Source organism: Orcinus orca, chromosome 8 (genome assembly GCF_937001465.1).
Source record: "Orcinus orca chromosome 8, mOrcOrc1.1, whole genome shotgun sequence".
NCBI classification, from domain to species: domain Eukaryota; kingdom Metazoa; phylum Chordata; class Mammalia; order Artiodactyla; family Delphinidae; genus Orcinus; species Orcinus orca.
In genome coordinates this window covers 7,483,386-7,510,817 of record NC_064566.1, presented here as the reverse complement: position 1 = coordinate 7,510,817, position 27,432 = coordinate 7,483,386, and the positions used below count along the sequence as shown (strand labels likewise).

General features: G+C 60.9%; 1 protein-coding gene across 6 annotated transcripts; it reads right to left on the bottom strand.

Moving 5' to 3' along the window:
• Nucleotides 1-1,290: 1,290 nt before the first annotated feature.
• CDC42BPG (CDC42 binding protein kinase gamma) lies at nucleotides 1,291-22,035 on the bottom strand. Of its 6 annotated transcripts, none has more exons than XM_033416072.2 (37): nucleotides 21,787-22,035; nucleotides 19,155-19,246; nucleotides 18,989-19,072; nucleotides 18,213-18,308; nucleotides 17,751-17,899; nucleotides 17,137-17,230; nucleotides 16,683-16,883; nucleotides 16,309-16,557; nucleotides 15,774-15,853; nucleotides 14,830-14,927; nucleotides 14,654-14,734; nucleotides 14,289-14,380; nucleotides 14,008-14,187; nucleotides 13,500-13,592; nucleotides 13,248-13,372; nucleotides 13,098-13,170; nucleotides 12,800-12,906; nucleotides 12,599-12,713; nucleotides 12,237-12,385; nucleotides 12,068-12,156; nucleotides 11,703-11,755; nucleotides 11,520-11,618; nucleotides 11,369-11,428; nucleotides 9,671-9,776; nucleotides 9,241-9,374; nucleotides 9,020-9,159; nucleotides 8,844-8,925; nucleotides 7,971-8,187; nucleotides 6,945-7,007; nucleotides 6,222-6,821; nucleotides 5,131-5,228; nucleotides 4,965-5,049; nucleotides 4,740-4,860; nucleotides 4,485-4,602; nucleotides 4,207-4,330; nucleotides 4,000-4,088; nucleotides 1,291-2,491 (listed from the first exon to the last, which is right to left on the bottom strand). In XM_033416072.2, exons 1-37 carry the CDS (start codon nucleotides 21,944-21,946, stop codon nucleotides 2,435-2,437), a joined length of 4,653 nt encoding a protein of 1,550 aa, XP_033271963.1. In that variant the 5' UTR covers nucleotides 21,947-22,035; the 3' UTR covers nucleotides 1,291-2,434. The 6 variants fall into 6 exon arrangements, with proteins under 6 accessions (XP_033271963.1, XP_004264368.1, XP_049569021.1 ...); XM_004264320.4 differs by having other exon boundaries at nucleotides 4,000-4,085; XM_049713064.1 differs by lacking the exon at nucleotides 4,000-4,088 and adding an exon at nucleotides 3,834-3,962.
• Between the last annotated feature and the right edge of the window lie 5,397 nt (nucleotides 22,036-27,432).

The following is a 27,432-nucleotide window of genomic DNA, read 5'->3' as shown; positions in this document are numbered from 1 at the left end:
CTCCATAGGCAAACATTTCCTGAGTGAGCTGAAGGCATTTTACACTCATTGTCTTGCCAAAGTCTCACCAGAACCTCCCATGAGATGGATTTTATGATCCCCACTTACAGATGGGGAAACTGAGGCTTAGAGAGGTCCGGTATCTTGCCCATGATAGCAGAACTAGACTGGAATCAAGGCTGCGCTCCTAACCAGGCCCTGGAATTTCCCGGGCACCCTCCAATCCGTATCTCTAACCAGGCCCCTTTCCCTAAGTTTAGGGCCCTCCACAAGCCTTAGGGCACAGCCTGCCCTGATCCCAGCACTTATCCTCCTGCCTCACCCAGCCCAGCCTCAAGGCCTGGGTCCTGCCCAGTCATGGACACCCCAGATTAGAACAAGTGAGACCCCTCCCAGACCTCCCCTCCCCCTACTCCTCTCAGCAGTCTCACCTGGGTGGGGCAGCAGGATGTGCCCTTCAGATCCACTTCCTCCCGTCTCCACCCTGCTCTGGACCCCAAAGCCTGCCCTCTAGACCTGCAGAAACTCAGCTCTAGGGGCGTCGGGCTGCTGCTTGGGTTTGGACCAAAGGAAGCAGGAGATGGGAGGGAGGGAGTAGAGTGAGGTGGAGGAATTAATTTCCTGGGCTGCCTTCCTGCTTGGCCATGGCCAAGGGCTTCTACTGAGAGCCATAGCTCCCGCAGGGTAACACCTGCCTTTTCCTGCCTGGCTGACCTGGGGGTGATAACAGCTCCTCACTGCGGCCGCGGCTCAGGGCACCGCCACTCCTTGGTGGGTTCCCCTGATGCTGCCCACACTTTTGTAAACCGTCCCTTCGCTTTTTTAAAATTAATTAATTATTAGGCTGAGCTGGGTCTTCGTTGCTGCACACGGGCTTTCTCTAGTGGCGAGCGGGGGCTACTCTTCGTTGCGGTGCGCGGGCTTCTCATTGCGGTGGCTTCTCTTGTTGTGGAGCACGGGCTCTAGGTGTCTGGGCTTCAGTAGTTGTGGCTCTAGAGCGCAGGCTCAGTAGTTGTGGCGCACGGGCTTAGTTGCTCCGCGGCATGTGGTATCTTCCTGGACCAGGGCTCGAGCCCGTGTCTCCTGCATTGGCAGGTGGATTCTTAACCACAGTGCCACCAGGGAAGCCCCGTCCCTTCGCTTTTAAACTCTCCTCACTTACCCCCATGTGAACGTCATCCGATTTGTGAAAATACATGAAGACAACCTGGTCTTCAGCTGTCTCTGATGCTCCCAATCCTCCCTCCATTTTCTAAACCCCAGGAAGACAGATCCAGGTGGGGAGGCCAGCAGCTTACAAAGTTGTCTTTATTGGTTTCTTACTGCCTCACAGAGTGTCAGGGTCTATCCCTCCCGGGAATATGGCATTTGAGGAGATAAATATTTATTTTGCTCCCTACTCATCAGTAGGGGGAGGTTTAATAAAAATAGTAATATAATAACAATAATAATGACTGTGATCAATAATAAAATGCCCCTATGATCCCCTAATACACAGGTGGTTGAAGCTTTGAGAAAAATGACCCCCCGCCTTTCTGCGAAGGGCCAGAGTGTGCCTGGAAACCCATAGGGTGCCCATCTCCCACCAAGCAGCCCTTATAAATACCCCCCCATCCCATCCCTGGCTCGGAGTTATCTTCCTCCTGGACAAATTAGATGACAATGTCAGTTGGCTCGCAGAGCCCCTCCCTCTTCCCACCCCCACCGACTCCCCCCAGACAGAAGGCGCCTGTGCCTGTGCTCTCCTAGCTCCCTCTCCCTCCACCCCCTCCTCTGGCCTCTCTCTTCTCCATCGCTCCTCCTTTATCCTTCTGTCCTTCTCTTCTGGATGGCTTTCACCTCCTTCCAATCACTCTCCCCTCCTCTTGCACTTCCTTTCCTCCCCCTTGCCTCTCTCACCTCCTTCACCAACATCCTCTCCCTCCTTCTCTACCTCTTCCTCTGGATTAGAGCCTGTCTTTCCTGCCCTGACCCTGAGCAGAGACTGGGGTATGCCCCAACTCAACCTCCTTGGGGGCTAGACAGTCCACAGCCACGACCCCAGACTGCTCCCAGGAACCCGGCCCCTCTCTGTCCCTCTTCTGGACTCTTGATCACAAGACTCCGGGGGCCTGGCCCTGGAAGTGACAGCTTTGGCAAAATCACCCCTGGACACTGGCGCAGAGGGGCCCCCAGGGCAGAAGGGGGCCATCCTATTCCCCATGGCTAGCACAGGCTGGGGCTGGGAGCAGAGTGAAGGGCGGGATGAGGGCTGGGAGTCAGATCCTGCCCCGGCCCTGTCCTAGCAACCCAGGCCATGGCTGCCCAGGCCAGGCCTGCCCTGAGTCCGAATTTCCACACGTTCCGGACCGGCCGGAATATGGCGTTCCTCAAGCTCTTTGCTCTCTCGCATCTCTCGGTCCTGGGATTGGGGGTTGGGCCCCGCCGGAGGGTGTCAAGGGGAGCTCTCAGATTCAGGGGCCAGGGGGAGGCTCCGGGGCCGTTCTGAGACCTGGAGTGGAAACAGAAGGAAGTCAGGGTAGAAGGAGGAAGGCAGGAGACTTCCCTGGTGGCACAGTGGTTACGACTCCGCCTGCCAATGCAGGGGACACGGGTTCGAGCCCTGGTCCGGGAAGATCCTACATGCCGCGGAGCAACTAAGCTCGTGCACCACAACTAATGAGCCCGCGAGCCACAACTACTGAGCCCGTTCGCCACAACTACTGAAGCCCGTACGCCTAGAGCCCGCGCTCCGCCACAAGGGAAGCCACCGCAGTGAGAAGCCCGCGCACCACAACGAAGAGTAGCCCCCGCTCGCCACAACTAGAGAAAGCCCGCACGCAGCAACGAACACCCAACGCAGCCAAAAATAAATAAATAAATTTATAAAAAAAAAAAAAGAAAGAAAGAAAGAGGAAGCAGGACTCTTCCCTCACCAGGTCAGTGCCTCCCAGAGGCTTCCCCAGGACACATCCCTTGCTGCAGCAGGGCCATCGGAGGAGGTCAGATGAGAGGTGGGGTAGGGGTACGTGAGAAGAGCCTGAGGAAATCCTACTGAACTCTGGAGCCCAAACCAAAGCCCCTTTGTTCATTCACTCCATTCTACATTCAATCAACAAATAGGCTTTACTCCAAGCAGAAGACAAACTTGACCCCCACAATCAAGGAACCCAGACGAAAATCACAGCACAGCAGGATCAACAGTTAGGAGGTAGAGGGAGGAGGGCGGCAGTGACCACGTGACCAGGCAGCCAAGTGGTCTCTGGAGAAGCTGACAGTGGTGCAGAGCCTTGAAGATGGCCTGGCCCTTAATCAGGTGGACGACAGGAAAGGGTATTTCAAGAGAAGCAGGGGAGACAGCAAGGGTGAGGGCTTGGAGGTGTGAAAGAACATGGTGGTCCCAGGGCTCTGAGTGGCTTGGTGCGGCTGCAGTGGGGGCGGCAGTTGGAGACGTGGCTGGAGGGGGAGTGGGAGCCTTCCCAAGTCCTTAGATCTTCCTGGTCCCCAGCCAGAGTGGACTGCTCCCTCCTCTGACCTCTCGCCCACAGGAGTTCCTAGAGCGGGAAATCCCTAGCAGTCCAGCGGCTAGGACTCTGCACTCTCACTGCTGAGGGCCTGGGTTCAATCTCTGGCCGGGGAACTAAGATCCCGCAAGCCATGTGGCGTGGCCAAAAAAAAAAATCCAAGAGCTCCCCTGCTGTGGTGCTCTCCCCTTGTGCCAGGTACCTCCTACAGGTCTCATAACAATAACCTCATTTTACAGGCGAGGCAAGCTCAGGGAGGCTGGGCACCTCGCCCGGGGCCACACTGCTGGTACAGTCAGAGCCAAGACAGTCAGACCTCGGCTGACCTGCCTCCAGGCCCCTGCTGGGACCCACTAAGGGGCGAGACAGGGGAGAGTCAGCATCTCTTAGCATCCAAGGCAGGGATGGGCTCAGCTTGTTCTCTGGCCTCAGGTCCCAGCACGAAACAGAAATGCCTGCCTTTCAACGGGGAAAGGGAGAGCCCCCACTGGCTCACCTGTATCAGGGAGGCCACGGGGCTCAGAGATCCCTGGGGGCAGGACACCGACTCGCTGGACAGAGACGTCCAAGGCTTCCTCTTCACTGCTCCAGGAGCAGGATGAGCAAGGGGACAAAAATCCAGGGTCAGGTTTGAAGGGTCCAAAGGGGATGGAAACACGGGGGAGGGACGCAGAGGTAGTGGAGGCTGTGAGGCTGTCCTTACTGTGGTCCGCGTCTCCAGCGAGGCCGTCACTGACCATGGAAGCTGGGCGCCGCGGGGCCTCGGAGAAGCTGTGGGGCCGCTGCAGGCCAGAGCTGCGGGCACCTTGGCCCTTCTCTTCCGGAGCCTGTTGGGAACAGGGTGGAAGGCTGGAACCAGGTCAAATGAACTGCGTACGGCCTGGACGCCCTGAGGTCCCGGGTCCCAAGTAAGCAGAGGCCGGTGATTGGCTCAGCCTCACCAGGGAGGCTTGGGTTTGGCTCCAGAGGACTCACACTCACCGGGGGCAGGTCCCTGGCGCTGGGCCTTCCGTCTGCAGGGCCCACGTGCACCAGGTGGTTGAAGTTGGTGGGCGTTGAGATGAGCTTGGAGCGCACAAAAGGGTCCTTCAGCATCTCCCTACAGGGGGAAGGGGTGAAGGGAGGGAGGCGGCGAAGGTGACACCTTCCTGCCCTCTCCGGGACAGCGAGGCTCGTGCTTCGTCCCGCCCCCAAGAGTAGGAGGTCCCGCCCAGCCACCGCAACACGCACGCGCACCTGCGCTGCTGCTGCAGCTGCTCCTCCGACACGCGGAAGAAGAAGCGGCGCTTGCTCTTGGTGCGGAACAGCTGGCGCCGGCTGTTGTCGGTGAGGTTGGGGATGTCGAACTCGTCCTTATCTGCAGGAGCAGCAGAGAGCTGGGCGGTGCTCACAAGATCCCATGGCGCCAGTCAACTGGTGCTCAGGGTCACACCCCTTCCTCCCACCCCCACTCTCCCTCACCTGCCAGCAGGTTCCTGAGGTAGGTCAGGCGGACCTTCTCGGTGCCAAAGAGGAACAGGGAGCCCTCTGGGTTCAGGGGTCGCACCTGAGGCAACAGGCACAGAGGTCACGCCATACTACCCGACCACACCCCAGTCCAGCCCCAGGGATCTGAGCGGGCCCTCACCTTCTTGAGTGGCACCGTCTGGACCCATTCTGCTTTCCTCACATCAAACACATCGATGGCGTTCTCGCTCAGCACTGTCAGGTAGGGGGCTGCGTAACCTGTAGAGTGGGAAACTGTGCTGTGCAGCCCCAGGCAAGTGAGGCACCTCTCTGGGCTTCTTTCCCTCTCCCTATCACAGGGAACACCTTGTGTACTGTCACAGCACCGTAACTTCCACGCCCCACCAAAGGTCCTTCTCCCGGTTGCCCCACCCAAACTCCATAGCAAGTTAGAGATAACGATCAGGGAGCACTCACTCTAGCCACGCCAGGCCTAGTTCTAACCATGTTGCATAGTTTTCCTCCTTTAATTCTCAAACAACTCCGGGCAGGTAGTATTATTGCCCCTAACTTAAGATGAGGGAACGGAAACCCCAGAGCTAAGTCTCACTACGTGGTGAGTGAGTGCTGGGAATTGGCCCCCAGCAGTCTGGTCCCAACCCACAGGCCTCACCCCCAGACGGGCGATTGTTCATAAAAGGAGCGCTGTCCCTCTCTTCCAGGCTATAGCCCATCACACCAGCTACCTGTGGACATGTGAGACTCCCCCACTGCCCTGTCCATTCATTCATTCATTCCTCCAAACATTCATAGCCTCTGGGGTGCGCTTGCCTGGGCTGGGTACTGGATGTGATGAAGAATTGCAGGCCCCCCACACACAGAAGGTGCAGAGAGCCAGGGCAGAGGTGTGAACAGAGGTGGGGCAGCAAGAAGGAGCAAAGGACCGATTGTGGGGGGAGGGAGGGAGTGTGAAAGCTGTAACGATAGTGACAGCAATCATGGGGGTCACCTCTGGAGGGCCTACCAGCTCTAGGCCCTGAGCTGCCACTGGGGCTGGACTCGGTTAAGAGTTTGCCAGGTACGAAAAGGAGAGTACTTCAGGCAGGGGAAGATGATCCCGTGCAAGCCACCGAGGGTGTGGTCGGGCAGGAGGACACACGCTGGCCTCCGAATCCAAGCTCAGGAGTTTGAGCAGGGCCCTGTCTTCCTCCAACGCGTGGGCTACACCGCAGGTGTCAGGCCCCACCCAGCCTGGCCCTCCAAAGGCCTCACCCCAACCCGTGGGCACTGCTGGCCACAGCAGCTCTTGGATGCGAGACTTGCGGCCGGCGCTGTCCACATAGACCCCGGCGGTGGTGAAGAGCAGCAGGAACTCACTGAGACTGAGCTCCACGGCGCCCAGGGCCTCACCCAGGCCCCCGCGGGATGGGGGCAGCTCCTCAGGCACCAGACCGGCTCCCAGCGCTAAGGGCGCAGCCTCATTGAGCAGCGGGTAGAGGGTGAAGGCGCCAGCCGCGCCCACGCACAGCCGGTCACCCAGCAGCCCCAGGCTCTGCACAGGTGCTGGTGCCTGCAGCTCGCGGATGCGGCGCTGCCAGGGCCCCGGGCCTGGACCCAGTTGGTAGCAGAGCACCTGGCGCTTGACTGCGACACAGAGCACGGGGGTGCGGGCCTGCAGGATGCGCCCGGCTGCCAGGGCCTGGCAGCCTCGGGACTCGGGGATCTTGGCTCCTGATGCCTCCATGTTCTCCAGCTCGGCCAGGGCAAAGAGGCGCACGCTGGGGCCGCGGCCGCACAGCACGACCAGAAGGCCCGCGGTGGGGCTCACGGCCAGCCGCTGCACCCGCCGGCACTCACCCACCTGGAAGATGTCTGTGGGGTTGGCGAGGGAGAGTGTCACCGGCAGGTCGGTGAGGAGCGGGTGGGTGCCCAGCCTCCTCTGTCCCCCGGGGCTGACGCGCACCCACGCCCGCCCTGGCCCAGCCTGGTAGGTACCGTTGCTGTGCAGGTGGATCACAAACAGTCCCTCCTCAGTGCCCAGAGCAAGCCGTTTCTGGTCTGGTGGAGGGAGGGAGGGAGAGGGTCAGGGGTCCAAAGGCCCATCCAGAGGCAGGAGACTGGGCAGGCTGCCTGCCCTTGCTAAGCTTAGGTTTCTCCTGAGGACACTGTCCCTGCATCACTGGACCCTTCTGTCCCAGAGTCTGGACTGGCTCTAATAGGGAAGGGCCACGGGGACAGGAGTCAGGGTGAGAGGCCCCCCACCCTGAGCTGTGGGATTTGGGGTAAGTCACGTCACCTCTCGGAGCCTTGGTTTCCCCTTATGTAAAACGGGGACAATAGTGGTTAACCTTTCTCACACAGCTGCTGTGAGGCTGTGGAGAGATGAAGCAGTGCAGGGTGAGTGTTAAGCTCACAGCAATCCCTGCTCGATAAATGCCCTCGTCCCCCGGCTCCAGACTGACACAGGGGACCTGGAGGACGCGGGCAGTGGCTCCTGTAGCCCCCGTCCTGAGGGGTTGCAGGGAGAGGTCCCAGCCCGCCGGGGCAGGGCCGCTTCGGGGCCTGGCTGCTGGGGGAGGCCAGGGAGCCTCCTCTCCTGTTCCCCAGCTGTCCGATACGGAGGCCCCACGGTGCACCAGGCTCCTGGCTGAACACAGCAGCCCCAAAGGAGACAGTGTGAGGCTCCCCCATGGTCACCTGGCTGCTGGTAAGAGTCAGGAGCGGAACCCTCCTTTATCTCTTCCTAAAGCCTCTGCTCTTTTCGCTCCCTTGAGATTCTTTTAGAAAAAGCAGAAAGGAGGGCGCAGAGAAATGGAGTGGCAGAAGCCAGACTCCCAACCCTCGGCCCAGGTCCCTCATCACACAGCTGTGCCCAGAGGAGTGGCGAGGAGGACACGTGCAGGAGAGTCCACAGCTCAGGGCTGCAGGGACCGGGCAGTGCCAGCGGCCCTAGTGACCGTGGCAGCCCGGGACTCCTCCCCCGAGCCTGCCTGGGCGACGCCCCCTCTGCGTGAGGCTCACCGATGATGGCGGCACAGAGCGCGTGGGACAGCAGCGGCAGCCCGTTGTCGTAGGCCTCCTTGAGCGTGTACACCGGCCGGGGCCTGGGCCGTGCGTCCAGCAGCAGCTGCTGCAGCTCGCCCAGCACCTGCAGCCAGCGTTCCCGCTCACCCTCGCTCTCCGCCAACAGCAGCACGGTGCACGTGGCGGGCGGCACTGTCAGCTGGGAGGCCGTCACCTGCGGGCGGGGACCCAGGCTGGGGGGCAGAGGGCCAAGAGCCAGCCGTCCTTCCTCCCGTCCCTCTCTCCAGGGGCTGATGCTCATTAGCTTGCCCGGGGCAGTGCTAGGTGCTGTCTTGCAGCAGGTAATAAGCCAGGTGGGCTGGTCAGACAAGCATGGGGACGACTCCAGAGCCGTGGGACCAGTGCCATCGGAGGGGAGGGATGGGGCATCGTGAGACCACAGGGTGGGGCCCCCTCACCCAGGCTAAGCAGTGAAAGACGACTTCCCAGAGGAAGAGACATTTCTGCCGGAGCCTGGGGGATGAGTGGAGTGACCCGGAGTGCTTGAGGTGGGGGAGGGGCAGGGAGCTGGTAGGGTCAGAGATGTGGGGCCTCAAGGCTACGGTTAGGAGCACGCTGAGGGCGATGGGAAGCCGCAGAAGCGTCCTAAACGCGGCAGGACACAACCAGCTTCATATATGGAAAACGGCACTGCAGGATGAAGTGTAGCTACACGGACCAGAGCGGAAGCCACTGTAGCCATCCATGTGGAGGCAAGGGGGCGAGAGGAAGGGGGCAGCCATGGAGATGGAGAAAAGTGGCTGCAGTGGGGACAGCACAGAGGCAGACAGGGGTCTGGTCCATCACCCTCCCCCGCCACCCCGAACTCACCCTAAAGATGCGGGGCAGGTCCCTGGATTGGGCGTGGATAACATCCAAGGCCAGGACAGGCGTGGCCGAGAACTGGGGGTCCCTGGGAGGTTCATGGAGCAGGTCAGCGGTCGCACGGCCCCAGCTGCCCCCTTGGCCCACACATCCCCTGCCCCAAACTACCGCCTGGAACCCACCTCAGATCCAGTGCCTGCAGGAGGGCCCCGCTGGCCGGGCTGAGCCTCGGGTCTGGGGCATCAAACAGCAGCAGGCGCGAGTCACTGAGGGCGGCAAACACTCGCTGCCAGCCCCGCCGGACGCCCGAGGGCCGTGGCACCTGCGGGAGAGCAGGCGTGGGAGGGCCTGCCAGGGCCCAGCCACCCACGCCCGTCTTCCTCCTCCCCCAGCGCGGGCTCACCGACAAGAAGCCCTCGTAGGCGGTGCCCGTGCCCGTTTCAGGGTGCACTCCCAGGGCCGTGTGGAGGAGGTCAGGGGGCACGGGGCAGGGTGGGGCCTGTGGGGCACAAGTCGAGTGACAGAAGTAGCCGCAAGCTGTGGGGAAAGCGGGAGCCGACGGGTGGCGTGAGGTGGGGTGCGGACAGCCCGGACCCGGGACCCTGGGCACTCCCAGCCCCAGCTCCCCTCGGCCTGGCACGGATTCCCCGTAAAGTGAGAAAAGAGAAAGGAAGCGGAGCAGTGGGGAATGCTGACCGGGAGGCGCCAGTGGCCTGGGCTGAAACTGCCTGGGTGTGGCAGGCTTGGGGCCACTTCCGTTCCCTCCACCTAGGGGCTGTGGCTGGCGCGTGGGAGGCTGGTGTGCAGGGGGTTGAAGTGGGTGAGGGTCTCACCGTCACAGCCCAGGCCCTGGCGGCCCAGGCCCAGCATCAGCGAGGTGCAGCGGAGACACTTGGTGGGGGATGGGAAGCTCCGGGGGCGCAGCGTGTGTGAGCCAGGCTGGGGAGGGGGACACGCACATTACCCATGCCTGATCCTGGCCTCCGAGGGCCTCGCACCGCCCCGCGCCCCCGCCACCGTCACCAACCCGGCCACCCTGAGGTTCGTGCAAGACCAGTGCATTTGAGCCAGGTGGCAGTGTGAACTCTGAGCCCCAGCGAGCCTGTGGTCGTACTCAAAACTCATTGCCCATTTTTGGATTGGGTGGTTTGTTTTTTTGTTATTGAGCTGCATGAGCTGCTCATAAATTTTGGAGATTAATCCTCTGTCAGTTGCTTCATTTGCAAATATTTTCTCCCATTCTGAGGGTTGTCTTTTGGTCTTGTTTATGGTTTCCTTTGCTGTGCAAAAGCTTTTAAGCTTCATCAGGTCCTATTTATTTTTGTTTTTATTTCCGTTTCTCTAGGAGGTGGGTCAGAAAGGATCTTGCTGTGATTTATGTCATAGAGTGTTCTGCCTATGTTTTCCTCTAAGAGTTTGATAGAAGACCTAAATAGACATTTCTCCAAAGAAGATATACAGACTGCCAACAAACACATGAAAGAATGCTCAACATCATTAATCATTAGAGAAATGCAAATCAAAACTACAATGAGATATCATCTCACACCAGTCAGAATGGCCATCATCAAAAAATCTAGAAACAATAAATGCTGGAGAGGGTGTGGAGAAAAGGGAACCCTCTTGCACTGTTGGTGGGAATGTAAATTGATACAGCCACTGTGGAGAACAGTATGGAGTTTCCTTAAAAAACTACAAACAGAACTACCATACGACCCAGCAATCCCACTACTGGGCATATAGCCTGAGAAAACCATAATTCAAAGAGAGTCATGTACCAAAATGTTCATTGCAGCTCTATTTACAATAGCCCGGAGATGGAAGCAACCTAAGTGTCATCATCGGATGAATGGATAAAGAAGCTGTGGCACATATATACAATGGAATATTACTCAGCCATAATAAGAAACGAAATTGAGCTATTAGTAATGAGGTGGATAGACCTAGAGTCTGTCATACAGAGTGAAGTAAGTCAGAAAGAGAAAAACAAATACTGTATGCTAACACATATATATGGAATTTAAGAAAAAAAAATGTCATGAAGAACCTAGGGGTAAGACAGGAATAAAGACACAGACCTACTAGAGAATGGACTTGAGGATATGGGGAGGGGGAAGGGTAAGCTGTGACAAAGTGAGAGAGTGGCATGGACATTATATATACACAACCAAATGGAAGGTAGGTAGCTAGTGGGAAGCAGCCGCATAGCACAGGGAGATCAGCTCGGAGCTTTGTGACCACCTGGAGGGGTGGGATAGGGAGGGTGGGAGGGAGGGAGACACAAGAGGGAAGAGATATGGGAACATATGTATATGTATAACTGGTTCACTTTGTTATAAAGCAGAAACTAACACACCATTGTAAAGCAATCATACTCCAATAAAGATGTAAAAAAAAAAAAAACTCATTGCCACCACCGCCAGCCCCACTGCAGTCTGCCAGCCAGAACGCACGTGGGGGGAACCCAAGCGGGTCCTTGGAAACCTGGCAGAATGGCTTGGTGCCCCCGCTCCGCCCCGCCGGGCACTGACCTTTGCAGGAGGACCTTCTGCAGGGGGTGTGGTAGCAGCAGGCGTTCTGGGGAACACACCCTGCAGGGGAGGGCGAGCAAACAGGTGAGCCATGCACAGGCAGAGGGTGGGGCCCAGGCCCCCCAACTGCGGGTCTCCTGTCGGTCCTCACCCCCAGGCGCAGGCTGCGGCGGCCCTCTGGCCTCAGCTCGGGCTCCAGCCCAGGCTTCAGGGCCTCTCCTGAGACACCGGGGTCCTTGGTGGAATCCTTCTGGGGAATGGGATGGGGGCAGAGTCAAGGTCCCTGTGTCCTCCCCTGGGACTCTGCCCCAGCCAGCCCCGCAACCGTTCTTACCTCTGAGCTCCGGAAGGACAGGAAGGGAATCAGGGAGTTTGAGGGCTTGGTGTCTGCAAACAGAGGGCATGGGTCACTGGGACCAGGGACTCCACCCTAACACTTGTCACTGAGGAAACCAGGGGCCAGGGCGGGGTCCTCAGTTTCCACCTCAGTAAAATGGGGAAATGACCACAGGCCGGGAAGTGTCGGGGGGCTGGCATACAGCAGGTGCTCAGTAAGTGCTAGCTAACAGATAGTGGGTTAGGCAGCAGAGTCTGGAACAAACTCTTGTCTCCACAGCCCGGCCAGGCTGTCGTGGGACTCCCTTGGTGACCTGGAGCAGAGGACTTGCTCTAGGACAAGGCATGCAGACGGCCACTCACCCCCCGGCCCATGGGCCCGCAGCTCCTCCCGGAGGGTAGCCAGCTCCTGCTGCAGGCCCTGGTTGTGCCTCTCGACCTCCTGCAGACGGCTGGGGAGAACCAGGCAAGAGCTCACCACAGGCCTCCGCGTGCGTCCTGGGCCCCTCGCAGTGCCTGCCCGTGGTCTCACCTCTCAGCCCGCAGCTGGGCCTCCTGCACCTGCGTCAGCCGCTCCTGCAGGCCCTGCTTGGCCCGTATCTCGGCCTCCAGTGCCGACTGCAGCTCCAGCCTGGCCGACGCCTCCATCTTCTGCAGCCGCCGTGCCTTCCACTGGTGATCCTGGTGGCCAGGGGGAATCAACGTGAGATGCCCCGAGGGCCTGGCTACCTCAGCGGCCCTCTCCCACCACACCACCTGGCCAGGCTCAAAGCCCCAGCTCTGCCCCTGACCCAGTGTGAGTTTAGGCAAGTCCCTGATCTTCTGTGAGCTAGCGTCCCTACCCGTGGAGTGCGGCTCCTGGCACCCCTCCCCCTGGGTGTCCCTGGGGCTCACCAGCGGCCGGGCAGGGAGAGTCTGGGTGCCCACGTTCCGCAAGGACTCCAGCTCCTCGGCCATCTTGGTGGCCAGCGCCTGCAGGTAGCCTCTTGACACCTTCTCATCATTCACCCTGATTGGGAAGGGGGCTCAGGGTCAGGGGCTGCGCCCTCAGCCCAGCCTGGGCCCAGCCCCCGCCCTCAGCCCCGGGGCACCCACCAGCTGAGGATGTCGGCAATCTGGGCCTCCCAGTTGCTCTCCGTCTCCCGCTGCGCGCCCTCCAGTCTCTGCTTGCTCTGCTGCTCCCGTTCCAGCTCCTCCACCAGCTGGGGGCCCGGTAGGAAGGAGGGCTCAGCCCCCAGGGGCCCCAGCGCCCCTGAGGCCCACCTGTGTCCACCCTTGCTCACCCACTATGGCTGGCCCGCAGCTCTGGCAGCTCTGCCCACCCGGCCTGCCGGCTCCCCGCCTCTGTCCCACCTCCTGCCCGTCTCTCCGGCCCTCTGCCCGCCCTGCTCACCCGCTGCTGCTCCCGGCTCAGCTGCTGGTTCTCCTCCTGCAGGCGGCACAGAGCCTCCTCCTTCCCATGCGGCCTGCGGGCGAGGAGGACGACTCCGTGACTCCCAGCTCGGGCCCTCGCCCTGTCCCCTGCCCCGGCTGCCCAGCTCACCCGTGGCCGCGGGCCTGCTCCAGCTGCACACGCAGGGCAGCCACCTCCTGCCTCAGCTGTGCTTCCTGAGGCCTGCTGCCCTCAGGCAATCCTGTGCCGTTGGTCTCAGAGGCGGTGTGGATGGTCTGCAGGACATGGAGAGGGGTCAGGGCTGAGAAACCATGGCCCACCCTGCCCCTGGGGCCTGGCCCTGAGGACCCTGAGCGGGGCCAGGCCAAGAGAAGTACCGCTTGGCAGGGGGGCAGGCACCACCTTTATCTGGGGAGGCTCCTTCTCCAGGCTTCGTTCCTGCCGTCTCTGCAGCTGCATCACCTCCTGGCTCAGGGCGGCCACCTGGGCCTGCAGCTGGGATGGGAGCAGAGGCAGCCAGTGCTGACCTTGTCCACCCCAACTCTTTTTTTTTTTTTTTGGCCGCTCCTCGCAGCATGTGGGCTCTTAGTTCCCCGACCAGGGATCAAACCCGCGCCCCCTGCAGTGGAAGCGTGGAGTCTTAACCACTGGACCGCCAGGGAAGTCCCTGTCCACCCCAACTCTTGGCCTTGCCCCAGACTCTCAGGCTCTGCGACTGCAGCAGGAGTGGAGGCATTGGACCCTTGCCCACCCTACCTGTTCCCTCGCTCAGGCCTCGGCCAGCCACAGAGGGGGTGCAAAGGCATTTGGTGTTCCCGGCACCCCGAACCGAGCTCCCCAGCCTTCCTCCAGCCACACCAGAGGTCCTGGGGGCAGGGCCCTGTTGCTGTCCCCGCCCCCCATCACTCACCTCCCTCTGGGCATCCCAGGCTTCCTCCAGCTGGGAGCTCAGGGCCTGGGTCTCGCTGGCCATGGCCACCTCTCTCTCCTGGGCCTCCTGCAGCTTCCGGAGCAGCTCCTCCTGCCACCCCTGGGCCCTGCACAGCTCCTGCTCCTGCGCCCGCAGCCCCGCCCGCACCTCGACCAGCTCCTGGGGTCCAGGTGGCGGTGGGGAGGGCAAGGCCTGGAGTCAGTGCACAGACCTCCTTAGCATCGAACTCCGGGCCACTCAGCCACCTCCCCAAGCCCTACCTGGAGGAGCTGGTCTCTCTCCTGCTGCACGTCACTGTCCTGGCCTGGGCTACCAGCCGGGCGTCCGTCCACCTTGCTGTCCCTCAGCGTCTCTGCCAGGAATTGTCACTGAGACCCGCACATGCTGAGAGCCCAGCCTCAGCCAGGAATCCTATGTGCAGTATCTCACGGAACCCTCACCCCAGCCTAGCCCATTTTCTACACGCAGACTCAAGAGAGTTTAAGATACTTCCCTAAGATCACACAGCACGTACGTACAGAGCAGGGGCAGGACTGGAACCCAGGTTGGACTCAGGTGTGCTGGGAAAACAGCTCGGCCCCCAAGGTGAGGCTAGAGGGGAAAGAGACGGGGTGCTGGGGGGTACCTGACAGCCTGTCCTGCAGAGTCTGTACTTCCTTCCGTAGCTGCTCCAGTTCCCGAGGGTCTGAGGGGGTCGGCAGAGCCTCTGTGTTGGGGGGCACCCGCAGGTGAGGAGCTCGTTCTGCAGCGGCAGCCCCCGGGGCAGACCCACCCTGCCCAGCCCAGCCGGCTCCCCCGTACCTTGGAGCTTCCGGCTCAGCTCCACCTTCTCCTGCTCCAAACAGCGGAGCTTCCGCTCCAGGGCAGCCAACTGCTCAGAAGTGCTCTCAGGGCCCAGACTGGGGAGAGCAGGGCAAGAGTTGGCAGAGAACCAGCCCCCAGCCTCCTCCATTTTTCTGCATCCAAACATTCATTCACCTAAGAAACACCCGCTATGCACCAGCTCTGTACCCAAGTCTGGGCTCTGTGCTGGGAATAAAAACAATCAAGACCAGACCCTGCCCTTAGGAGGCTCCAGGCTGTTCGTGTGGGCAGCAGCCCAGAGCAGTGGTTCCAGGGTCCCCGGGCCCTGGTTCAAGCCCCAGCCCTGGCCCTTACAAGCTGTGTGACCTTGAACATATCAGAATCTCAGTTTTCTCACAGGAAAATGCAGGTGATGCTAGGGGCTCTTCCAAGGGCGGTCAAGAGGACTCAGTGATAAGGGCCCAGGGGACCCCACGCCCAGCACACAGCGAGAGCTCCACGAGTGAGGGTCAGATGCATCCGCATCTGCTTACACGTTGCAACTCCCACTCCCCCAGGACCTCGCTGCAGTCTCAGACCAGCCCCACAAATGGAACTGGGCTGAGAGCATCCTGCCCATTTTATAGGGGTACAAAGTGAGGCTCGGGGAGTGGTCCTAGGCCTCTGGCTCCGAGTCCAGTACTCGCCCAGCCAGCCGTGGAGGGTCCTGTGAGGGCCAGATGCTGGGGCAGGACCCATAGGAGGCATAGCCCCACCAGGACCTTGAGGGCATGGGGGACTGTCCGGCTGAGGGCTCGAGCACACTTCCCAAGCACCTGTCTCATGCGGATACCAGGTGGGCCACTTGGTTACTTTCCCAGGGTCCTGATGGGCTATGCTCCTGGTGTTCTCCAGGCCAGCAGACCCCAGCTTCCCACAAGGTGTGTGAGGACTAGACTCACCTGCCTGAGGTATAGGTGAAACCCACAAATGGCAGGTGGTGGCCTAAGAAGGTCCCGTGGGAGGGTGGCGGCAGGGTCCCCTGCAGAAGGAGAAGGAAAAGTACAGCTCTGTACCTGTAACAGGTACAGCTCCAGGCAGAGGCTCGAGACCCAGGAGACCCCCGGGACTGAGTGCCGACCTCCTCCTGCTCAGGTGGGAACCTAGAGGGATAACACAGCCCCCCCACCCGCAAAAACTACAACTCCCATAAGTCTTTGAGGTTTTGGCCTCCCAGGTGCTGCTGGGAGTTTTCTTTCTTATATAATTTCTGATTAACAGGATGACACTTGTGGTCAAAGGACCTTCACTTGGCACAACCCACCTTAGTGCAGGTGAACCAGCCCAGGTGAACCATAACTCCCACGAGTCTCTGGGGTCTGAAGGCCTCATCCCCAGCCCACCAACTGCTTTGGGAAACTTCGCGGTGCGGGGGAGGGTCCCACAGCCACTGAGATTCAAGGCAGTTTCCCCACTGCTGTGGGCCCCTCCACTCACCGGATGGTTGAGGGTGTCGTCATCCACGTCGAAGTTGGAGGTGTCCATGGGCCCGCGAAGCTCAGGGATGTAGGGGGCAGTGCTAGTCGCCAGCCGCTCCCAGTCTATGCCTTCGAAGAAGGGGTGGTTCCGGAAGTCGTCCAGCCCTCCGTGGCCCAGACGCTCCTCCTGGCGGCACAGCAGCTGGCGGATCAGGTCTTGGGCACTGGCCGGCACATCGGGCACATCTGGGGGGAACTGCAGGTGGTCCTGCAGGCCCGGGGGAGGGGTGCAGGTGAGTATCCAGAATCCCACCCTTGCCTCCGGGCATCTCCACCCTCGCAGACTCAGGAGTCCCGCTGCCTTCCCAGAACCCCAGGGCCTGGTGGCCAGACCTCATGGTTCATGATCTTGCCGTAGGTTTCCACCAGGGATTCAGCGTAGAAGGGCGTCTCCCCAAAGAGCAGCTCGTAGGCACAGACCCCCAGGGACCACCAGTCACACTGTGGGCCGTAGTGGCCCCTGCCCTCCTCCATGGCCTGCAGGATCTCAGGGGAGATGTAGTCGGGCGTCCCCACTGCCACCGACGAATCCACCTGTGGATGGTGGTGTTAATGATGCCATGACCATGGCCTCAGGCTCGGCCCCTCACCACAGCCTTGGGTCTGGGCCTAGCACCCCAACTCCCTAGGGCTTGGCTGGCATGGTGCCCACACCTGGGCCCCAGGCCTAGCCCCTCCTTCCCCTGGGAGTCTGATGCCACCTGCACTAGGCCTGGTGACTCCTGCTCCCCTGGGAGTTCTCCCAGCCAGGTTCTCCTCTGTCCCCATCTAGGGCGGGGTCCCTTACCATGCCACTGTTGTTGAGCCGTAGGCAGGAGCCAAAGTCGGCCAAGCGGATGTGCCCATTCATGTCCAGCAGGACATTGTCTGGCTTGACGTCCCTGGGGGAGGACAGGGAGAGTGAGGGGCTTGATCTGTGCTTGTGGATGTGCATTTAGGCACATGCCTGGGTGTGCGAGTGTGTGTATGCTCGCACATGTTCCTGCATCCACATGTGAGCAGTGTGCCCACGTGTGGGAGGGGGGAAGGGTGGTGACCAGGCCTCCTGGCTCCCAAGAAGGAAGTTGGTTAAGTTGGGGAGAGGGACCCACAAGGACGACCCTTGGAGGCAGCTGAGCGCACCATGGGGGACACAGGAGTCAGACTCCCCCAGTGCAACCCACGGCTTGGCCACCCATTGGCTGAGTCACCGTGAGCCAGGTGCTTACCTGTGCGAAGCCCTGACTACCTCATCTGGAAAATGGAATGATAGCAGCTCCCATCACACAAGGTTTTGGGTGTGAGAATTCAAAGGTTCTGTGCATACGAAGCACCCAGCACAGCGCTTGGCACTTATGGGTCAGCTGCCCCCAGAGCTGTCAACAGGGACTGAAAGTGCAGCAGGGGCTTTGGGGACCCCACCTGTGGACGTAGCCCAGCTGATGCAGTGAGTGAATGGCCAGCACCATCTCGGCCAGGTAGAACTGGGCCAGCTCAGGCGGGAGACGGTCCTCAAAGCGGCTCAGCAGAGTGAGGAGGTCCCCCCCAGCGTAGTAGTCCATCACCAGGTACTAGAAGGTGGTGGGCAGGGGGCAAGAATCAGATGGCGGGGGGGGGCACCTGCCCCAGGGACCCATCTCCCACCTGCCTCACAGGGGTTCCACAGGGTTCTGGGAAGGCAAGGCTGTGTCTCCCAGAAGCTCTGGGGCAGCCAGCTCCCAGCCAAACCTCAGGCAGGAGGCTCTAGGCCTGAGCTGGTGGGGAGTGGAAGCCTTTTCGTCCCAGTAGGAGGGTCTCTCTCTTCCTGGATCAGTGCTTCTGGCCCCAAAAGCCTTCTCCTTTGTCCCTAGGTAACCCCCCTCCAGCTTTGCTGAGCATCCTCACCAGGTACTCCTCATCCTGGAAGGCGTAATGCAGAGCGGTCACCCAGCGGCTGTCCCCCTTCACCAGAACATCCCGCTCCTCCCGGAAACAGGCCGTCTGCAACAGTTTTGGGGCACAGGGGGTAAGGGAGGAGGGTGGGATCGGAGACCAGGAACCCCACCTTGCCAGCTCAGGGGATGGAGAAAGAGTCAGTTAAGTCTAGGAATGTGGATCAAGGTCACCTGTGTGAGCCTGAGCCTGTGCTTTATGGCCCTGGGCCTCAGTGTTATCATAAAGAAAATGGGGGGACTTCCCTGGTGGCGCAGTGGCTAAGAATCCGCCTGCTTATGCAAGGCATACGGGTTCGAGCCCTGGTCCGGGAAGATCCCACATGCCGTGGAGCGACTAAGCTCATGCGTCACAACTACTGAGCCTGCGCTCTGGAGCCCGCGAGCCACAGCTACTGAAGCCCACATGCCTAGAGCCCATGCTCCACAACAAGAGAAGTCACCGCAACGAGAAGCCTGCGCACTGCAACGAGGAGTAGCCCCTGTTCGCCGCAACTAGAGAAAGCCCACACGCAGCAATGAAGACCCAACGCAGGCAAATAAAAAACAAAAGGAAGAAAATGGGAACAATTCTGCTTGTTCTAAGAAAGGCTTATTGTGCGGAAGGGATAGGAAGAATACGCGCTGCTGGGGGTGGATCCTCTTCCTGTTCAGCAGCCATGCCCCCGCTTCCCCTGCAGGTCTCGGAGGCCTGTAGCCACCCAGAGTTCCCCCAGACGCAACACTGACCTCGGCCCTCTTCAGCATCTCCCACTTGTGCAGCATTTTCATGGCAAAAATCTGGCCACTGTCCCTCTGCCTCACCACAGCGACCTGAGGCCACAGAGAGCACTGGGGTCAGTCCAGCCTGGGTGCAAACGCCCTCCTACCCACTACCCCAAGGCCCTTTGCTCACCTCCCCGAAGGCCCCTCGGCCGATCACCTTCAAGATCTCAAAGTCATCTCTCTGCAGCTGCAGCTCTTTCACCTTTGCTATGAAGGGACTGACTGAGGGCACACAAAGTGGGGCTCAGAGAGCCTGCAGGGAGGCTCTCTCTCACCTGCAGCTCCCACAAGGCCAGGGCAGGGATGACCTCCCCAGGGATGGCCTGTGGCCAAGGGGTTGACAGGAGCTGCAGCCCATTCAGCCACGATCAGGAAGCGTGGAAGGTGGGGTCCTGGCTTGGCTGACTACCTGGCCCCCCGGAATCCATGGTTCCCTGGACCCCCGTCCCCAGATTCCAGGTGGCCTCTATCCCAGGGGCTGATGGGATTTGTAGTTCTCCCCAGCCTGGGGGCTGACCATGGCTGGCCAGGTCACCCTGGAATGATGGGGATACCATTCCCACCCCCAGCTCACAGTTCTTGGCCCTTTAGCAGGACCAGGCCAGGGCCTGTCTTGGGAAACTGGACCAGCAACATTCCTTGTCCCCAGAGAGGCTTCTCTGCCACTGAGGAGCTGTGGGTCCCTCTGTAGGCACAGAGGTACCTGGCTGGAGTGAGGCCTGGGGCGGCCCCGGAGGACAGGTAGGGCATGGTTCTACGGGGCTCTGGGCGGGCAGGCTCTGTGCTCCCCGTGTGGGGCCTCCTCAGGCCGGAGGCACAGTGAGGTCTGCCCAGGTTCTCACAAGACTCAAAAACGGGCCAAAACACCTTCCCCTGGCGCCCGACGCTGGCACCTGAGGGTGTGAGTGCTCAGGATCTCCTCCAGGCCTGACCAGCCCTACGACTCTGAGCCCTGCCTCGCTCTCTGGACCTGCATCTGGCCACGAACCTCCTCCTTAGAGTCCCTGACACTCCCAGGAGGGACATGTCCAGCCACTCCCCGGCCCTTCTAGGCCTGGAGGAGCCCCAGGCCTGTGGGAGGGAACTGGGGCCTGGAAACTTAGGGAGGTGAGGGGGCGCAGCAGGGGTTGGGGGCAGCTACAGTCTGGCTCCTTGCCTCAGTTTCCCCCTGCCAGCAGGTAAACTCCCTGCCAGCTGGGCAGGTCTGTGGTTGGGACAGAGAGCTGCTCCACAGGTTTATCAGGCAGAACCCCCCCAGCATGGGTGGTGTGGAAACCTCATTACAGAAATTAATTGTCTTTTTCCTGGGTCCATGTGTGCAGCTGGGGAGGAGCAGCTGCAGGTGTGCAAGGGGGAGCCCGAGGTGAGGGTGGCTACCCACCAGCCAGACAGGGGCCAAAGCCTGGGGCCTACAGCCAGGAGGACCCAGGCCCCCAGGACAGGCTGCCCAGTCCCCTTGCCGCGCTGCACGGACGGGGGCTCTGGGCAGGAACAGGGACAAGTTGAGGCAGGAGCAGAGTGAGTCACCGCTCTGTGAGTTACCTGGGGAGATGTCAACAGACAGGCCCCCACGCTGGGGTCCAGGGCAGAGGTGCCAGAGGCAGGCAGGGAGGAGCACACGTGTGTGTGGGCATCACAGGGGGTGATGACAACATAGACACACACACATAAGGTGCAGGAGTACCGGGGAGACAGGTGGGCAGCAGAGGCAGGGGCCCTCTGACTGCCCTCACGCTAGAGGAAAGGGCTGGCACTGGGCCCAACTCACTGGCATGTCTCACAGGCCCCTAACCGTGCCAGGTTGGGCCTCGTGCTGGCCCAGATCTCAGGAGTGCCAGGAATGCTAGTCGCCCACTGGGCAAACACTCGCCTCACCCCGCCCTCCAAGCCAGGTCCCCATGTCCTTCCCCCATGGCCTGGCCAGGCGTGACCAGGGAGCCCTTGGGGTGGCACCAGTGCCCACACTGGATTCAGGGTCATCCCAGGCCAGCCACTCCCAGTGACTCAGATGAGTCAATGCCAGGAAGGGGTGCAGACCCACCTCCATCCAGCCCCCTGCCCCAGCCCTGGGGAGCAGCTCTCAGGAGGCCTGGGCAGCCGCTTGCGCACAAAGGGTCTGAGGTTGGTTCCTGTGTCCAGTCTTGGGTGGTCTGGTGTGCAGGGAAATGGCAGTGTGGGGTGCGGTGGGCAGGGGATGCCTGCAAGTGTGCACTACCTATGGATCTGTGAGCGGAAGGAGGCAAGTGCGTATCAGATCCAGTGTGGGTGCGGGGGTCGGCAGGGTTCCCTGGGTCTCTCCAGGAGCTGCACGTGTCTCAGTGTGTCTGTGGAATGTGGGAGCCAGAGAAAGCATGTTTGTCAGTGGGTCACATGCACAGGGGTCTCCGTGTGAGAGGCTGTGTTCTCACAGGTCATGAGATGACTCCGTGTGGAGCGTGTACTGTGTACCTGTGTCTGGGGTCTACCCCTGGGGCCAAGTTTCTGTGTGTGTGAGTGAGATGTGTGTGGTGTACTCGTGCCAGGTTCTGGGAGTGGGAACAAGTGTGTGTGTGAATCTGAATAAGGGTAAAGTGTGTAGGTGACTGAGAGGGCCGGGGTCTGGTGGCATGTATCAGGGCCAGTGCGGGTCGTCTGGGAAGGGGAGAAACCTGTGGGAGTGCGGCTCCCCGCGGGAGGGTCTGTGGGCGTGGAGCACGGAGGGAGAGGCTCCTGGCGCGGTGTCCCTCGGGCAACCCCCCCACGGTCCCTCCCGGGCCACTCACCCCAGCTCAGGAACTGCGCCACGTTGCGCTCCCGCCGCAGGGGGGCGCTGCTGAGCTCTTGGTGCAGCCCCAGAAGCAGATCCAGGAGGCCGTCGAGCCCCGGGCCGCCGCCGGCCTCGCCCCGCGCCAGCCGCTCCAACGCGCGCAACCGCCGCTCCATGGCTGCGGCCGGAGTCTAGAGTCGAGCCGCCCGCATGCCTGCCCGTCGGTCCGTCCGTCTGTCGGTCCGCGCGTCCTCCCCCCACCCTCCCGCCCTCCCCGCTGTCACCTTTCTCCGGAGCCGCCTGCCCGCCCTCACCTGGGCGCCGCGCCCCACCCTCCGCCCCGCCCCCCGACGGACGGGCAGGTGTGCGCCGGCCAATGGGAGACGCGACTGGAGGTGAAGGTGGGAGGGCGGAGGCGCGCGGGGGCGGGCCCAACTCCCGGCCAGGAAGTGGGGGGGCGGGCCCCGAAGAGTAACTCCTGGGCGGGGCGGAGCAAGGAAGGCGGGGTGGGTTAGGGGTAGGGGGGATGGGGGTGTGGGGGGGTGGGGATGGGGAGAGGGGGCGGGGTGGGGGAGTGGGAGGAGAGGAGGAAGGGGTGTCCCATCGCGGCCCGGACGGCCGCACTTATCTTCTCGCAGCCCCAGGCCCAGGCCCACCATGGCCCTCGCCGGCCCCTATCCTAGGTGGGGGATGCCCAGGACACTGCAGCTTCCCTCGCCCCCTGGAACAGGGGCAGCCTCTCCCTCAGCGCGGGGAGAGGGGCTGGGGACTCCCGCGGCCCCGGAGCCGGATGGGAGTTGTAGTCCGCTCCCTCCCCGGGATGCCGGCCTCTCGGCACCCCCTCCAAAAAACTGGCTAGTTTCTGATTTAATGTTGTTTGCATCGTTACAGCCGACCTGGGAGACCGGTAGGTGAGGCAGGGATGGTTACACCCATTTGGCAGATGGACACACTGAGGCTTGGGAAGGACGAAGGTGAATTGAGGGCTGAGGGTGAGGAAGCCTCGCAGCTAGACCCTGGAGTGGGGCGGGGCTGGTAATGTCACCACAGGCTTTTTAAGTCCGGGAGGCCCGCCTGGAACGTGAGGGCCAAGGAGAGGTCGAGGCTGGGTTGGAGGAGGTGGGAGAGGGGAGGGACTGACTCTGTCCAGTGATATTTCTGACTTCTGTCCAGCTGTCTTCAGCTGGGCTGGACCAGACGCCATGGGGCTGTGGGGCTGTCCAAGAGGAGGGGCCAAAGGGTGGGGCATTTTAGTGGCTTCAGACAACAAATTCTTCCATTAAAAAATCTCTTTGGAGATTTGCCTCCCCCTCAGATGGGGACCTTCTTGAGTCCGCACAGGGTGAATTTGCCAGTGTTGAGGGGGGAGGCGCTCTATGAAGTTCTGAGGAGCTGAACTGAGCGTCCCTAGCAGCACACGGGGGGCTTCCCCCAGGGTCTCCCATTTGATCTCCTCAGAGACTTGCGCTGTGGCAGCGCCCAAGGCCTGTGCGATGGGCTGTCTCACCCAAGTCAGTCAGGTGGGGGAGGGGAGTCAGGATTGAAACCCAGATCTGAGGATGCTGTCATTGCCTCTGTGTCTCCTGGCAGGGGGTGAGGGACAAGGGTCTGGATGGTGTGTTGAGCCCTCCCTGCTCTCACCTGAAGCGTTCTAGGCCCTCCTTAAGGGGGCGGGGCAGGGAAAGGGCCCACAGGAAGGGTTCCCACCCTCTGAAGCCACAGGAGGGCGCCAGAGACCAGAGGAGGGCCGGGTGCTCAGGACAGGACCAACTAGTTCCATTTCATGGGGAGCAAAAGGTAGGGAGAGGGTCCAGGGTGGAAGATGGGCCATTCCTCCTCCGCCCCTCTTGGACACCCTGATCCCCCGCCTCCACCCTACCATGTCCCCCAGGATCAGCAGTCAAGGGCCACCTGGTGAGGCCTCTGGGTCCCAGCTCACTCCCTGTGTGACCTTTAGCCTCTCTGAATGCCAAGTTGTCAAACAAGTCCATCATCCCCTGGCCTTTCAGACTCTGCCCCCACATAGTACAGCAGAGGGAAAACGGAGCCCCAGACAGCAAGAACTGTGTCCTGCTGGGGTCTTCATGGGGCGGAGCTGCGACTGGCCCTCGGCACTCCACGCCCATCTGGTACATGATTCTATTTGGTCCTGTATTCGTTTTTTGTCACATCCTTGTTCCAAGCCTCAGTTTCCTTGTCTATAAAAGGGGGTCGGGTCAGACTCCCTACCCATTGCTTTGCAGTTGTAAGGCCAGAATGCCCCTCAAGACTCATTCTGTTCCAGCCTCGACAAGCAGCCAGTCCTCCCCTGCTGTCAGAAATAGCTCCGGCACTTGGGCCTGCTTTGCTAAGCAGATCTGTTCTCTGATCCTGTGTGTGGGGCCCTGGACCAGTGGGTGGGTGGGTGCTCCAGGGATGAGTGAGTCTGAGCAAGAGACCTCCACCATCCCCTTCTTCCCACCGCGTCCTTATTCACACTCCTCTGGTCACTGGTCACTGCTTCCTGGAGGGCCACCTCCTCCATAACCTCTCTTCCCTCTGAGCCCCTTTGGCATTGAGGTGCTGGCATTAGCTCTCATCCAGCCCTGAGGGCAGCAGACTTGCCTTCCTATGTGCTTCTTAGCATTTCAAAGTGAATGCAGATCTGTTATCTTCACAAGGGCCCTGCCAGAAGGAGGAAGTTATTATCTCCCTCCCTTATTAACAGATTAATACCTGGAGGATGGGGAGGGGGGAGGTGGGAGGTGGGTGGTGGGTAGTGCCGGCCTCAAGCTCCTTACCCAGGTTCCAGGCCTAGGCCAGTACCTGGCAGCAGAAGGGCAGCGTGTGGCATCCAGACTCTGGGGACAGGACAGGGGAAGGCCAGACTGCGGTGGACTCGATTTATGTAGGCTTCCGAGGAAAGTCTTAGACGGTGAGAAAAGGGAACTGCCAGTTTAATGACCCAGGCCTGGCAGAAGGGAAGGACGGTTCAGATGAGGGGGGGACCCCAAAGAGGAGGCAGGTGAGAGCCCAGGGGAAAGCAGGGAAGCCAGGTTTTCTGACCCCCATAGCATAGGCCTCTGGGTCTGGGAGGGGCCCAGACACAAGGCAGGCTCCAGGGTCTGTCACATCTGTACCCACATCTTAGGCCTCCAGACCCTGGTCTGTGGCTCCCCTTTCCCCAAGGTCAAGGTTCAGCGCAGGTGGCTGAGGGTGAGCCCCTCCCAGCCCTGCCCCCCGAACCTGCTCTCAGCATATAGTCCCGCAGGGCTGACTAGAATGGCAGGCCGCCCCTGCCCTTGGCCACGACGGAAGTGCAGCGCCCCACTCCTGGCCCAGGAGCCAGAGAACAAGGAGAAGCGGCTGTGGGATCCTACAGCCCTGCCTACTGTTGAGTGACTTCTGCCTCTCTGGGTCTCTGTCTGTGTACGCAATAGAGAACTGCCCCAGCTCAGGAGTGGGCGGCAAGTGGTACAGGGAGCAGCCTGCATAGTGGCTGGAGCTTGTCTCTCTAGGAGGAGCACGTGGTTGGAGGGTCGGGAGCTCATGTAGGGTTGCACTGCTGCTCAGGCCTCCAGGTTTGGCTGAAACGTGTGTATTCCCTGGCGGTCCAGTGGTTAGGACTCCGCACTTTCACTGCCGAGGGCACGGGTTTAATCCCTGGTCAGGGAACGAAGATCCCGCAAGCCACGAAGAGAAGCAAAAAAAAAAGTGTGTCTGCTGGGGTGGCTTGCGGGAGGGGCTGATGCAGACGGTGGGGTTGAGGGTCCCCACTCCCCACGCTAGTCCTTAGCAGCCACGCACGCCCACTCCCTGCCCACCCCAGCACACCAAGGTTGTGTCCTTTGAAAGGTCCACACTCCAGATGGGTGGACATATGGTGATTTCATCATCCTGGCTTTTCTTCCAAAAACCTCCTCTGTGCTGCTCTAACACGCCACAGGGGCTCCCAGGCTCCAGGGCCACAGCGGCTGCAGCCCCATGTGGCTTTATAATTATCAATCCCTCTGGGAGCACAGGAAGCCAGGCCCAAGCCCCCTCGGCCCCCACCCCTCTGGCCCTTGGGCGCCGCCAAGTCTGCGAGTTGCTTTAGGGAAGGGTGGGTCCTGCCTGCTTTGTTCTGGGAGTTGCGTGGGGAGCTGGGCTCCCTGCACCGACCCTCACCCGCACCCTGATCGGCCTCCCCGAGGTGCTCAGGAAAGATGGCCACTCAAGTCGGGCATCCATGGGCCCTGCCTCTGGGAAGCAGGGGTCACTGTCTGCATCGGACATCTGAGGGGAGAGGAGAGGACGGCTGAGCCCCAGCAAGTGGCAGAGCTGGGATTCGAACTCCTGCCTGTCTGCCCTGAGGTGCTGCTTTGAATGCTGAGGGGCAGGACTGATGGGTGGGCTTCCTAACCTTGCCACAGCCTGGTGGCCTTGAGCAAGTCCTCTGACCAGCCCACGTGAGATAATAAGAGGGCACTGGGTGGGAGTCACGATTAACCCTTGGTTTATCAAAGAGCAGAAGAAATGTTTATTGCTCTCACCCGGAACCTCCAGGTGTAAAACAGAGCTGCTGTGCGGCGCCCGGAGGCAGTGGGTGGGCCCCCCGTGTCCCCTGGGCCCTGGGCCCTGAGGTCCCTGGGGCTCGCAGACTTTGTGGCACCCAAGGGCCAGCGGGGTGGGCAGACTGCCCCAAAGGTCTCTGATGCCAGGAGCGCTGGCAGCCAGGTGGAGCCCTGTCCTGACCCCAGACCAGCCTCTGAAAAGGGGGCCTTTCACCCAGGGCCCCGGCCAGCTAGGGAGCTGGGGAGGAGGCAAGGGGTGCGGGCTGGTCCCCGGGAGAGTGGTCACACCTTAGTGCACCCCACTGGCCCTCCTGAACCCCCTTATGGCCGGGAGAGGACTCCCCCACAGCCTGTAAAACCCCAACCAGGCCCCAAGCTCCGGGGCTGCACGGGGGGCAGATGCCTGCCCTCGGCCCCTCTTCCAGCCTCAGACCAGCAGTCACTTTCTGGGGCAGCCTTAGGGGGTTCACCGCCCCGTGCCACCTCATGCTGGGACGTGCAGGGGTGGGGGGACCAGAAGCACAGTCCTGTGTTCTCTTTGTGTTCTAACAGCTTCAACAAGCATCTCCCTGTCTCGGGTGACCCTGGAAATTGAGCGGCTGCCCCAAGCTTTCAGGGGCCCGGGCTGGAGTGACGGCATTTAAGCTTCAAGGTGCGTTTCTCAAACCTGAGTCTACGGCTGCAGACTTTGGGGGATGAAGTGAGCCATCAGCTTTGTTTCTCCTTTGAAAGGGTATTTCCCATTAGAAGCACAGCGGAGCGCCCCATCTGGGCTTGAGCTGACCCAGGTTTGAATCTCCTCCCGTGACACTCGCTCTTCAAGCTCACCTGAGTTCTTGGCTGTGACATGGAGAGAACGCTGACCTCCTGGGTCACGAGGATCAGGGTGAACCATGTGAGTGGTGCCGGGAGGGTGGGGAGCCTCTGCGGCCGTCAGACTGGACGCCCGCCACCTGGGCTAGAGCACTCCGCCTGGCCCTCAAAACCCGCAGGCAGCTGTTCACGTCCTGCCTTTTGCCACAAGTGTGCCTGGAGCAGTCTCCCCCCCCGACTGCACCTCAAATCTGCACCCTTCCACGGCGTCGGCTCCCAATTTGTCACCCTCCCCTCTGTGGGTATGAACAGTCCAT